The sequence below is a fragment of the Lepidochelys olivacea genome, assembly GCF_965140295.1.
Source record: "Lepidochelys olivacea isolate rLepOli2 genome assembly, chromosome: 6".
Classification (NCBI taxonomy): domain Eukaryota; kingdom Metazoa; phylum Chordata; order Testudines; family Cheloniidae; genus Lepidochelys; species Lepidochelys olivacea.
Genome location: NC_140416.1, coordinates 99,963,204 through 99,978,028, shown reverse-complemented (window position 1 = coordinate 99,978,028; position 14,825 = coordinate 99,963,204). Strand labels below are relative to the sequence as shown.

The following is a 14,825-nucleotide window of genomic DNA, read 5'->3' as shown; positions in this document are numbered from 1 at the left end:
GTGGCGCGTAAATATGGCCGCAACGAATCTAGCATCCGTGTCATCAAGATTTGAGAGAGAGAAATTCGTCAAGCCATGGCATCAAGTACTCCAGTAACTGCTAAGGTGAAGAGCCAGGTGCGTGATAAGACTTTAGTGAAGACTGAAAAGGCATTAAACTTATGGCTGGAAGACATGAACCGTAAACGTGTGCCTATCGATGGCAACACGTTGCGAGAAAAGGCTCTTAGCCTCTACGTGCTGTTCAAACCTCCCACCTAAGAGGGACAGCCTTCTGATGAGAAGGAATTCAAAGCCAGCCATAACAGTTTTAGAAACCGCTTCAACCTCAAAAACGTGCAGACTACTGGTGAAGCTTCATCTGCCAATGAAGAGGCAGCAAAAGCCTACCCCGAACAATTAAAGAAAATCATAGAAGAAAAGGGCTATCTTCCGGAACAACTTTTTAATGCTGACGAGACTCGGCTCTTCTGGAAAAAAATGCCCAACCGCACTTACACTTTGAAATCAGAAAGACAAGCCACTGGCTTCAAAGCAGCTAAAGACAGTGTGACTGTGTTGTTTTGTGGCAATGCGGCTGGGAATTTAATAAAGTCGGGCTTGCTCTACAGGGCTGTAAATCCCTGTGCCCTAAAAGGCAAGAACAAAAATCTCCTGCCTGTGTTCTGACAATCAAATAAAAAGGTTTGGGTGATGGCAGCATTACTTCTGGATTGGTTCCACAAGTGTTTCATTCCGGAGGGCAAGCGGTACCTCGAAGAGAAAGGACTTGACTTTAAAGTGTTGCTGATTGTAGACAGATGGCTCCTGGCCATCCTGAGGCACTCCGGTTTGCGCATAACGACATTGAAGTCGTCTTTCTCCCTTTTTTATTCTTTCATTCTTCCGTCGCTCTCTATCTTTGACTATATGCGATTTTCATCTTACGCGCTGACTTTAGAACCTAACCCCCGTGTAAGATGCAACTCCACTGTATAGAGGTTTGTTTGAGACTCTTAGAGATATTGCAGATCTGCACGTTTTTACTATGTTGGTTCATATGCCAGAAATAAAAAAAAACATTTTGGAAAAATTAGCAAGTCTGATATTGCACAAGGGTGGATAAAAATCAATTATTTAAAAAAAAAAAGATAGCTCATCATAGAGTAGGGATTATAAATACTAATTCTATAGTATGAGACAATATATTCATGTAATGTTTAAGAAAAGTTTTATAAATGAGTTCCAGCAGTTCATGAATTAGGGACCCAATTTTATGGGGTTTCAAGGGCTTCTGTATAGATTATTTAGGTTAATCTTTCCATCTACCCAATGGAACTCAGTGCTCAGTCTAGAAGATGCCATCAGAAATGCTTAGTTTTGCAGTTCTCAAACTGTGGATTTGTGTCTCCAGAGACAACATGCTTGTTAACAGCAAAAATGTTTCTAAATAAATAACATATAGAGGTGAGAAATAACAGACCTCAATCCTATTGTCCCTCTGCAAATTTGTGTACACAGAGTCAATCCCTTACCTCTCTCTAAAAATGAAAAGTTTCAAAAATGTCAATGACTAGAAGATTGTTGGGGGTGGAATAGATCTGGACAAGGAGAAGTCTGGAGATAAATGTGAGAAGGGAGGGGCAGGCAGTAGAAACAAAAGTGAAACTGTTTGAACAGCATATTCCAGAAGTCTTAAGGTGTTTCTGAGTGTAGCCTTCATTGATTTTGAGATCTACCATCCCATTCTCTCATTAGAAGGGAAAACTTATAATGGCAGCAGACCGTAAAAGAGACCAAGTTTGGGGATAAGAACCATTCAAGAAATATGTTTGCTGGTGATGTTTTAAAGAAAGTCACACCAGTGAACTGGTAGAAGTCACTTAAGCACTTGGATTCAGAGACTGTTGAAGTGATGATCTCACTTTTAGCAGCAGTAGCTTCTTCTGTCGGTGTAGAAAAAATAGTTTCTTCCTTTGGACGAATTCATTCCAAATGATAAATCGTTTGGGATCTGAAAAAGCAGGAAAGCTTGTTTTTCTTTTCCAGATTATGACCAACAGGAAAATGAAGGTGAAAGACAACTGAGTTAGCTGCAGAAGCCAATATTTTAAATTTCTCATGTTGAGCTGGCTGTCATTGTTGATTTAATTTTTTAGTTAAAAACAGTTTTAACAAAAACAAACCTGATTTTAAAAAACTTGAATGTTTAACTAAATTCAAAAATTCATATGCTTGTTTTGTTAATATATTATATGTTTGCTGTTGAAGAAAAAAACCAGAATACATAACGTTGTTGTTTTAGTTAAATAAAACAATTTAAATATCTGTCTAGTGATGTTTTCCTCCTGATGCAACATGGCAAGAAAATCCTCCAAATACTAATGACTAACCTGTTGAATTGGAGATAGTTCACCTCTCAATGACTTCATAAATATCTGCTTCAATTACCTTTGGTAAATGAAATAACCAGACAATCATTCATTTTCTGATATAGCTGTAAAACGAATCCGAAAAGTTTTCAGAATAACCTATGTTAAAAATATATAGTGTGTACCTTCTAAAAATGAAACCCACATCTATCTCTGAATTGTGAAGAATATGTATTAAGGTTATAACAACCAACAAGAATGCACTTTTATGTAGAAATCCATTATTAAATCAAGTCTTCCTGACTAGTGATTTAAATCATTATTTAAATCAAATCCACCATGTACTGCACACACTGTGGTGATCTTTATGAAACTAGAAGCAATTGATGTTTGATTGCAGTTACGTGACATGGTGTTTATTTCACCTCTGAAATGGAAATACCCCATGCATTGCTTTTGCTGTCTAATCCATTTAATCTTTGTGGACATCACAGATGGTAATATTTTGTCATTGGATAGCTGGTGAGGTTCACGATTCAGACGCTGCATTTAGGGAGGCTTGAATTTAACTTTTCTCAAGATATGCACATGTTACTAGGGACAGAAAATTCGCAAAGAAATATCACCCATCACCAGACAGCAGCAAAATATTACATGATAGTTGTGCAATAGGATAACCAAATAACCAAAATTACATATGATTTCCTTTTGGAAAGGCTTCTAATTATTTCAAGGCAGCTGCATAAAACAGTGTAATTTTCACAGGTTTATGTTGGCTTAAAACTCATATAATTTCTTTAAAATGCATTTTCTGTAGTTATTACTGGTACTATGGTCTTGTGATCCCAGTATTCCACCAAAAACATAAATTGCGCCAAGAATATCAGCATATTGTTGGCCTATAGTATTCTAGAGGGAATGTGCAGTTGAGATTTAAAATATCATGGTGCCCAATTCATAAAATTCCTGCATCCTGTAAGACGTTTACAAAGAAGAGTATATTTGTGGTTCGCTTTCGTAAAAGCCAGAAAAATGGCACACATCCTTAGCACTAGTTTATTCTACACTTTATCCCATAAAGATGCTCTAAGGCATTAAGCACAAATATGTAAGTCATACTATTCTTGGCTCGGTGCCAGTCGTCTTCAGCAACGTAGTCAGCCTAACATTAATTCTGAATGAAAAACTAAAGTTAGTCACAGCATTGAATTGCTTAGTTCCATTAATGTCTTAAGAAATAAATTCTCGTGTAACTTTTTACTGTCACTTTTTTCCCCCACAGTTCCCCATCTCCTTGTTCTTAAAGAGATGGTCAAACGGCTCCAGGAACTCCGTCATACTGAGCAGGTTCAAAGAGCATATGGTCTTAATTGTGGAGAAGGAGCCACTGTCAGTTATGAGATTCAGATTCGTGTATTGCGAGAGTTTGGACTTTCTGATGCTGCTGCTGAGCTTTTACAGGTATGGAAAATTGTCTGGATAAGTTTAATTCCTTCTCCAGAGTGATTTGGTGCAAATCTTTTGAAAACTGAATGTTTGACTAGGACTGCAACAAAAACAAACGTATAGGTGTTCACTACTTTTTTTTAATCTGCCCTTGTATTTACACTCAGTGATCAGGTACTAGTAATGAACTGCTTGTTGGAGGTGTAGAAAATTGGATGCTAGAAAGAGGGTGGTATTCATACATTGTAAAATGGGCTTGGAAGTGAAGAATTTTTACCAGTGAGAAAATGCATATTTTTATTATATCAAATAAATTAAGCTTATTTCCAGCATCAACCAGCAGTGGCATTTGTTGAAAGAAGTGGAGGAGACAAAGAAGGAATGTTAATGCTTCTTTTTGGAAAAAATGCTATAATATGGAGTGAAAATGTCCAGTGCCTGATTCCAGTGATGTTGGTTACATGTAGTCTCAGAATCTGAGAAGCTGTTGTTATTGTCACTGTGCAAAGCACTTGATGTTCAGACACTTCTCTCTTACCTTTAAAAAATTCTCATTGGGGAAAGGGCTGATAATCACACAGACTCAAAGTAGATAGGAAGGTGAGAAGGTCTTTGCAATAATGTAATACAGTGGTGGTAAAATACACTGTTTTTGAACCCCCCGGGGGAACACCAGTAGATTTTTTTAACTGATTACACATAAGAATTCTTACATTTGTCATTTAAAACAAACAAAAAAAAACTCCAAGCACCCACTAAAGAAGAGTTTTGTCTTTTCCTCCACTTGAACTGGTTGGTTAAATGTTGCAAAAACGGTGTTCCAGTGCTTGACACTGGTTTGAATTCTGATTTGTTTATTGGTTCAGTAACATTTGCAGTGTTTGCTATGCATGAACATTAGAGAATAGGTATACTTGTCCCCCAAAATAATATAGGTATTGCACAAGCATTCAAGCATGAGTAGGAGCAGACTGTGCTCACTATTTATTATTTGCTTTTTGTAATTTGTTGGTTATTTTCCTGTTTCAAAAAGCTTCCCTCTAGGCACGGAGCAAAAATTATACCATGTGACTTAAGTGACCACTCACTGTAAATAGTGAAAATGAGCAATTTGTGAACAACTTGTAGGCTGCAAATTGTTCATCCAAATGACTCTGAATACTTAAGAATAACAAATTGGTTCAAGAACAAGTCATGAAGAGTGAAAAGGACTAAATATTTAGATAGTAAGTCAGTCCTTGCTCCCTAAAGAATTTACAATGTGCCTGTACAGCACCTACTGTGATTGGTGGGAAGGGAAAGGGGCAATTTTGATTGAGGCCTCCAAATGCTGCTGGAATGCAAATAATACATTTGGATATCTTGATCACGGTGAGTAATTTGACCAGTGAAGCTGATGCAAGGCTCTCGCCTCTGACTCGTTCGTGATCAGCTCTTCGTCACCTTCTTTGAGTTTTTCAGTGTATTATTTAAAATGCTGGGACTAACTAGTCATTGTATTAATCTTAGATTACAAGTCCCAATCTTTGGTCAATTTTATAGGAAATCTGCCCCAAAAACCACAACTTTTTTTAATGTCTTCTATTTTGTTGCGTTGCCTTGCAGAATCCTCACAAGTTCTTTCCTGACGAGCGATTTGGGGATGAAAGTCCACTCCTAACTATGAGACAGTCTGGACGATGTCGAGTTAACAGCACTCCCACTGCAGAAACCATGTTTACAGAACTTGACTCTTATGTGGCCTTCCATCCACCACTGCCCCCTCCTCCACCTCCTTACCATCCACCAGCTACTCCTATTCACAGCCAGTTCAAAATGGGCTGGAAGCAAAGGGTGCCGAGTCAACATCCCTCACGTTCCTTTTCTTATCCATGTAACCATTCACTGTTCCACTCCAGGACAGCTCCTAAAGTTCCCCCACCCGTCTACTTACATGGTGTCAAAGCAGCAGCACCCCCTGATTGCACTAACACTACAGGACTGGGGAGACAAACAGTAGCTGCAGCAGCAGCAGTAATGGCAGCTGAAAAGCAAGCAGTAAGTGCATCTTTTTTCCCCCCATTGAAGTAATTTGTTGAAAAGGAAAGTTAAGGTGAAATGTAATGACCTAACATGGCTTGGAGGGAGGTGCAAAGGCTGGGTTTATAACTCAGTGGGGAGCATAAATAAACCTTCTCCCCTCCACCCCTTCTGTAAAATACCTGAACCATCATGGTAGAGGGAGCCAAAACAGAAGGAGCAGAACTAGTGGAATAGACAGGGGCATAGGTGGATGTAGGTGTTACTCTTGCAATACATATTCACTTGAGAAGTAATGTAGACAGACAGGCATGTGGAGGAAATCCATGGAGAGTTCTGAATGCCTGGGGGGTAATTTTGAATTGGATTCTAAAATGAATAAGCCGGTGGCAGGTGATGGAGAGTGGGATATATGTATATTTAGAAAGCGTTCATGGATTAATATTTAAAGGTAAAGAAAAAATTGTGTAGGAAGACTGGCTTCCTTGAATGAAGCTGACTTCATTCATATGATTGGTTGTATGTCTGGATAGAAATGTAATTGCTAAAAGCACATTTTAAAAAGAAAAGTTTTAATGTTGACATTACTTGATATCAGTTCTAGGACTCCTAAACCTGTTTTGAGACTGTGCATGTCTCCCAACACACTATACTTCAGTTTCTGAAAACCTGCTTATAGTCACTCAGATCTTTCCAAACAATTTATATTTACTTAAATCTGACCTTCTGTATGCTTCTGCACTCAAAGGTGACTTGTTTTCAGTTGGTAAAACTCAGTTCAGCTCTTTCTAAATCAGTAGTTCTCAAACTTTTGTACTAGTGACCCCTTTCACATAGCAAGCCTCTGAGTGCGACCCCCCCTTACAAATTAAAAACACTTTTTTTATATACATTTAACACCATTAGAAACGCTGGTTGCAAAGTGGGGTTTGGGGTGGAGGCGGACAGCCCATGACCCTCCTGAGAGGTCCTGACCCCCAGTTTGAGAACCCTTGTTCTAAATTATTTGAACTTGGTAGAAATTGTTTTCATATTTTAAGAAAAATATTCAAGAGCTTTCTTATGCTCCCATTACAAAATAGCCCTTTTTTAATTGATTTCAAACTTGCCATGTACTTATTCCTCATATTAAGAAATGCCTTTGACATATGTTAGTGTCTGAAAGTCATGCACAAAGCTTGCATGCTTATTAGCCGCTAGATTATTAACAAGCAAATATATGGTGGGAACTCCACAGATTGGAGTGAGTGAAACTGCTTTTAAAGAAGGAACTTGATTTAAAACACTTGTATGTATGCTGCTTTGTATTCTCTTTAACATTAACTTAAAGAAACCCCCCGCTCTCTTGAATGCAAAGTAATAACTAAGTATTTAGCATAGGAATTGCCCTACTGGTCTCTGAACAGTGACCAATACTAGATATTTCAGAGAAAGGTGCAGGAAATCCTGTAGTAGACAGCCTGCCTACAGGAGAAGTTTCTTCCTGCACACTCTGTTAGTAATTGCCTCATGCTAAAGCATAAGGAACCATTTTAAATATCCTTTTATCGTTTCTAACATAACTTTAGACATTGTCATCATCCATATAAATCCTTTTTTAAAAAAAATCTTACACCCTTGGCCTCTTTATCCTGTGGCAATGGTGCTCCAAAGTTGGTTTATATTTTGAGGTAAGAAGTATTTCCTTATTGTATTGCCTTTCAATTTCTTTGGTTGTCTCCTTATTTTTATATTATCTAAAAAGTCTAATAGGAATCCCAACTATCTTTTCTATACTTCATTATTTTGGATACCTTTAACTTGTCCCTTATTCATTTTCTTACCAGTTACAATCTTTTCAGTCTCTCTTCCTGTTGAAATCTTTCCATGTCAGTTCAATTTTCACTTTATCTCTGCGCCCTTCTTTTTCTGTTACCCTTTGAGATTGAGTGACTAGACTTAAACACAGTATCTCAGGTGAGGGCATACCATTAATACATAAAATGACATAATACATCCAGTCTTTCCTATCCCTGTTTTGTTAGACATACCAATGTTTGCTCAGCATGCAAAAGTGGGTGGGAGAGGGGGGAAGTGTTAATTGAGGTAGGGAAAAGTACACCTGGCTATTTTTCCTGAGTGATTACAATTAATTTAGGAGCCAGAAACATGTATGATTGTTTCAAATTATTCCTTCTCACTTGCATTTAACATTGACTTTTTACCTGCCACTTATGCTGCCTATTCACCTATCTTTGCTAGGTCCATCTGAAGTTCTTCTGTCTTCTCTAGTCTTGACTAAACTAAATAATTTTGTCATCTTACAAATGTTGTCATCTCACTACTCACTCCCTTTTCTAGATAATAAATATATTAAACAATTCCAGTCTTAGCAAAGAATCCTTGATAGAGTATCCTGCTGTATCCTTTTGCCATGCTGAAAATTGACGATTTATCCTGACTTGTCTTCGTTTCTAATCAATAAAAATGTTTACTTCTCAATCCATGAATATGTAGCTTCCTCAGTAGCCTTATATGAGGGTTCAAATTTGTCAACTTCTTCTCCTTTATCCATTCTTTAGCCAGTGTGGTCAAATAATTCTAGTAAAGTAGAAACGCACAATTTTCCTTCACAGCCCTTGTACTAGGTTATCGCTGTCAAGTCGTGTTCATCTAATGGTTTACTGGAGATGATAAAAGTAGAAATTATCATTTTCCTGGGAGGTTTATTGGTCTGTAATTGGCAAGATCACCTCCAAACATGTAACAAGGAGAGAAGAATCAATTTCATAACTACCACAGCAATTTTAACTCAGCCATATTGTGTGCATATAAATATATAAAGCATAAATGTAATTATTCTGTATTTACAAAATACAGAATATGTGCAGAGAGGTTGCAACCAGATATATACATTTCCTGACTTTTATGCATTTAAATTCTCAGCCATAATGTTTCACTAATGTTGTGTTTTGCACTGAATGTATATTTTTTGAAAAACTAATATTGTAGGTGGCTGAAAGCAGTCATATTTAAAGTTTGTTGACTGGCAGTCTGAACTTGCACATGTAATACATTTTATTTTGTATTGTTTATTGAACAAAGGACTAAAATTATCTTCTTTGTCAATTGAAAGTAGCTACCATTTCATAAGGGAGTGGGGAAGAGAGATTGGACATGGTTTGCTCTTTGCAAGGGAGGGACATTCTCTTGGGATTTGATTAGTTGCATATTCCAATGTAGAAATGATATGCATGATCTTTTGCCTTTTACTTATTATTTCCAAGGGCAATGTGCAGAGTTGGATGTTTTCAATAGTTGCTTCTCAGTGCTAATTCTGGGTAATAACCTGCTTTTAAAGCTGGTTAGTGTGGATCAAATGTATGGAATACAGTAGATGAGTCCCTCCTCTAGGAAACTGAAAAGTAAACTACTGATTGGTATGGTGTGTGTGTGTATATATATATATAAATATTAACTGATTTGGAGTAGCACATGCTCTTAAACAAGTTTTGAAACAATGTTGAATTTACTGGCCAGCATTGCTCTAGAAGACTGAAATGGGTTAGAAAGGAAAAGTATCACCAACTACTAGAGAAAATGATGATATAGATAAATGTTATTCAAATATAGAAGTAAAGGAAAATCCAACTAAAGTTAACTCTTTTTTTTCTTTTCTAGTGTACTCAGCCCATGTTAAATGAGTTGATGCCAGATATTGCTATGGGTGTGTCAACGATGTCTCTAAAGGACAGAAGATTGCCAGAGCTCACTGTTGACACAGAATTAAGCCAGCCAGTAGCAGAGGTCGGACCTGGACCACCCCAGCATATTTCATGTATTCAGACTAGGCACATACACAGTTCTCGAAAGAAACATGCAATAGATCAAAAAATCGATACTCGAGAAAATCAACAGGAGTATCCAGATTTCTATGATTTCTCTAATGCTGCATGCAGACCTTCAACTCCAGCACCTAGCAGACATACTCCTTCACCTTCCCAAGGCATGTATTTTGGTCCAGATTTGTATAGCCACAATAAGGCATCACCAAGTGGCTTAAAGTCAGCCTATCTACCTAACCAGTTATCTCCTAAAAAGCAAGAGGATTCTAGGAGAGAATATGTGCTTTCCCAAGATGGGCATCAGCACAGACAAAAGAATGAGCCAATACACCTCGATGTCTTAGAACAACCTCCCCAGCGGTTGGACTTGGCATTGGCTGCCCAGGAAAATGCTGGTAATGGCCCAGTTCACATCAGGGGAAGAACAAAAATGGAAACTGACTTAACGTATGGGCTAACCTCTAACAGACCTTCACTCTCTACGTACAGCTCTGAGATACAAGAAGAGCGATCCAGCAGGAGACTGACAGAGGAAGAGCCTCTGGAACACGAAGCACAGAGAAATACAGATTTGGAAAGGGAAGATGCAGTAAGCAGAGGAAGGAGGTCTCCAAGCAAACCAGACTTTCTATACAAAAAATCTGCCCTCTGAAAGCAACCTCCACTATTTCTCTGTGCCTGAGAGTTGTGAAACACCCCGTTCTTCACAGCTTTTGGCCTGACATTTGTCAGACAAATTCATTAATGCCAGCAGAAAACTCAATTTTGCTCACTTTTTTTGTATATACATTGCTTTATTAGAGACAGCATGCTATCAGTTTATTTTGAATGCTGCTTCTGGGTTTATTTTTGTGGTTTGAAGATATTAAGTCTTTACAAAAAATAGCTGGCACTTTTTTTTTACAAATTGGTAGCCTTTTGCACCTGTACATTTATTTTACCTGTATTAGTTTTGTACTAATATGTTAAACTTTCTTGTTACATTTAAAGGACTGTATTTTCATACTTCTGCATTTTACCTTTCACCTCCCAGTTCTCTACGTGCATTGGGTTGCACACTATGAAATGTATTTTCTTATGAGATAGTAACAATGTGTTTATTTTTGAATTATGTAGGAATTCCAAAGAACAGCACATCAGAATACTTTTTTAGTAACATTGTTTGTTGAGGTCTGAAATCTTCCTGGTCTATCACTACTGCAAATCCAGTCTAATACCATTCTGTTTCACGAGTCATGGCAGCTGGTCTCCATTCATTCTGATTCAGCAAGTCTAGTCTAAAACATATGGCTGAGGCTTTCAAATGAACCTAACGGATTTCGATTTCCAGGTCCCAGTGAAATTCATTTGAAGTTTGGTGTTGCAGCATTCGGCTCCTTTGAAAATCTCAGCCTACGTTATCTGGTCCATTTGTGATTTTGGAGAACTTCATGGGCACTGAGAAGTACTTATTATCAGACTCATATGATTGATTTGTGAAGAAAACTTAGAAATACTGCAGATTGATCATAACATTACTGTGCTAGACAGGATACCCTTGAATTGGGCTGTGTGAAGGTCAGAGTTCAGAGGATTCATGCCAAAACCTAAAGCTCTAGGAAGATCAGGCTTAGTATCTGATGATGTCTAAATTATAACACTGTCAAATGAGAGGGCTGCCTCTCTAGGGGAGGTGCTGAAGTGACTGCTCATTGCCTTCTTTTGTTCTGCCTATGAGAAAAACAAAGGGCTTTAGTCTACCTGATGTCATTCAGTGTTCCTTAACATTTTAAAGTCTTGAATTTATCATTTCAGCTGTTCTCTTGTGAACAAATTCATGGACTGAAGAGTAACTGTGTTAGCTTCATTGGTTGCATATGGCTTAGTACTTTTTAAAATTACACCTCTAGCCCCTTGATTAAAACAGTAATTTTTTTTTTTTGGGGGGGGGGGGGGGAGTCCTGACTCTTCCACTAACATGAATATAAGGTAGAGAGGAGACACTGGTGGTTTGGGTACGTCCCTTGCCATTGTGCTGCGGTTACACGGTATAAGGGGTTTAGTGATAGTCATTGAAAAGTCAACACTTGCCAATAGTTACCCCACACTTATTTCCCATTCTGAATGTTGTGAAGACTCTGGTATATGATACCACAGTGTAGTAACTTCTGGTAAATGCCTTTTTTTGGGTTGGTCACTATAACAAAAGATCTTGTAGCAGTTGAAGACCTCAATCAGTGTGAGCTAAAGACTATTTTAACCTTAAAAATGCTTAATGCTATTTAAATGTAAATCTTTTTCAATTTCCTTTAGTATAAGTCAATTTTCATGTAAAAGATAGGTGTCTCTTCTTGCCCATCCCTTCCCTGCAAAACTCAAAAACAACCTCCCCGCCTCTCATTAATGTATACAAGGCTTAGGAGCCATAAGACCTTATTGTGCAACTATATACTGAATTCTAAATCTAGAAAGTGGGGGTTGGGTAAACTATCATGGGTTTGTGATCTAATAAATCATAATCTCTCCTGCAGCGTTTTCATACCATGTTAAGATTCCTTTAAGGTACAGTCATGTTAGTCTAATGATACTGGGTGGTGAAGGTTGACTAAATCACAGTTGATAATTTGTTTTTTTCATCTTAGGAGGCTTGGTTTGAAATTTGGGTTGGGTCTCAAGTACAAAATGCATGTGGTGATTCTAACCTCATGTCTAATCTATGTTGTGTTCATAGAATTGTAACACAGTGTGACAGTTGTCCTGACCTCCAGCAATGTTAGGATGGGTTAACACTGGTGTCACACTGGCTAGGGACTGAGGTGCATTGGTCTTGCTCTGTGAAGTCTGTCGCAACATTTTCTAACACTAATTCTTAGCCATACGTACTCCTCGACCCCCCCGCCATGCTCATGAGCACTAAAATCAATGTAACCCTCTCCCAAAAAGTAAATTACTACTTGCATTGAAGCCTGTGTTCAAATGTTAGTAACTTGATCACTTTAAATCCTAGCTTCCAACAGAAGACTTACTTTTCTGTATAACTTATTTTACCTACACCTTGATAGGTCTGCTTACCGGAAACCTGTTTTAGCTATTGATGATATTTGATGTGGTACTGTATGGTAAACTGTGCCTCAACTCTCTTAGAAATAGTATGAGTAGTTATTTGATGGAACTTGTGGAGGGGTGGCTTGTGAAGAAGGCTGACAAGTTTTTTGAGTATATTTTGAACGCACCCATGAAATGTGTTTGCGGTGGAATATGTTGGTGAAAAGCTTTTTATTGGAAAGTTTGTCTGCCCTTAGAAACCAGTTGCCACTTTCAAGATCTCAGAAGCTGGCATTTCACACCGTCAAGCAGTACTTAAGGAAAAAATCCATGAAAAAGCTTGACGTCCTTGACAGGCCATAAGACAATCAGGCCACTAAGACAATCTGCACTTTCACTTACTCATATTGATCTGGGAAGAAGATAGAGAATTGCTGCTGATCTCAAAATATTTTCAGCGGAGGGTAACCGTTTGTCATCTTTCGTTGGGGTTTTTCTTATTTTAAATTGTAGGATTTAATCTACATTCTGAATTGTCGGTAAAGTTTAATTACTGAAGCCAAAAGTTGCATGAGACAGCATTGTAGTAATTGTCCTCTAATCCCAGGGGTGTTTTATATTTTTGTGTATAGTAAACATACATCACTTCCCCTCCCTCCCCCCCCAAGTCCTAACCAGTTTAGAAATATCATCAGTTAAGTGAGATGATTTTTTGTTTTTGTTTGTTTTTTGGTGGAACCTCCAGGTAACAGTGGCGTGTCTCTTGCAGATGTATCAAAGGAGTGTTGTCTAGTTTGTATTTCCTGTGTCATCACGGGAATCTCCTTGAGAAGAGACTTAGCTTGTAATGCTGACAGTTGTTTCTTCTAGTTTTTAAGTAGTATAGGCAAAGTAGTCCAAATTATGCCCTTGGTTTAAGTTGATACAACCCATTTTTAGTGAATGGAGTTGCCTCTATTCATCCCAAGGTTAAATTTGGCCCCAGGCTTGTATAACTGGACATGTGAAACCTAATAAAAAGAATACATGCATCCTACTCTTTAGAAGTATTATGCTGAAACTAATCTTCACTCCCCTCACCCCAAAAAGCAGCTGACATACTGGGGTAGTGAGTTGTCTCAGCTACTTAATACAAAAGACATGTTACCATTCCCTATGCTATACTTCATCTCTCTTCAGTTTATTGGCTGCAGCAGAAGCCCCTTGTTTACATGACAGACTTTCAAATTAAAGTGGGAATTCTAAGATCTCTCTGTTCTTCCATATAGTTCTGAATTAGAGAGAACACTGCTTACCCATTTAACATTGTTTGATGCAAGATCCATCAATAGATGTTTACTTCACAAATCATAGGATGATTTCCTGTTCTTGGTTTATTTAATGTTCATTTACTTGAAAACATCAGTACACAATCTTTTATTCAAAAACAAAACACAGATTTCTCCTTCCCCCCCCCCCCCCCCGCCCCATTTGCCAACACTGTGTATGGATGAATACCTTAATTCCTGAAAAGGATGCTTCCTTTAAATTGTTTTGCTGGTTTTTTTTCGTATCTCTCTACTTCTGGAAGGTGGTCTGGCCTTCTGCAATGTTACATTTTGTTTATTGTCCTTGTGCTGTTACTGGTAGTCAAGTGCCTTCAATGCTAAAGGCTCAGAAAATTTTCTTAAACTGACTTCATGTCCTATGCAAGTGTTTTTTCTATAACCTGCATAACCAGTACTTTGTAAAACTTGTTTACGCTTCAATTGTACATAGTGTTTTTTTTAAAAATAGTATTTTATTTAGGTACCTCCAAACTTGAATTCTAGTCTCGTGTGATGCATTGTAAAACAATACGTTTCTCTTTTGAGTACCATTACAGTTGTAAAAAGGTTTTCACTGGTTCTATTTTTCTACTGTTGCTGAGAAGCATGTACCATGACTTTATCCTACATATAGTTGGCATTTCAAATAAATGGCTTGTATAGAAAGTGCTTGTGTAAAGCTTTTTCTGTTCAGCCACCTAAGACAATTGTGTTTCATATCCATCAGCATGCTCTTAATTGATAGAAATATCCCTGTTGACTTATTGGAGGAATAGAGCACATCTTAATTACTATAATCATAGTTACCTGTCTGAGTTTAGAGTCAATGCTGTCAAAAAAAGGAAAATATAGAG

The 14,825-nt window shown here is 37.8% G+C and overlaps 1 protein-coding gene across 3 annotated transcripts in view; it reads left to right on the top strand.

The window, feature by feature from the left end:
- BTBD7 (BTB domain containing 7) overlaps nucleotides 1–14,620 on the top strand; it is a 114,489-nt gene extending 99,869 nt beyond the window's left edge. For all 3 annotated transcript variants that reach the window (XM_084632027.1, XM_084632025.1, XM_084632026.1), the window contains 3 exons: nucleotides 3,634–3,812; nucleotides 5,403–5,834; nucleotides 9,477–14,620. In XM_084632027.1, the coding sequence (XP_084488153.1) occupies nucleotides 3,634–3,812; nucleotides 5,403–5,834; nucleotides 9,477–10,292 (1,427 nt within the window). In that variant the 3' untranslated portion in view covers nucleotides 10,293–14,620. The remainder of the gene's footprint in view (nucleotides 1–3,633; nucleotides 3,813–5,402; nucleotides 5,835–9,476) is intronic.
- The last annotated feature ends 205 nt before the right edge of the window (nucleotides 14,621–14,825 follow it).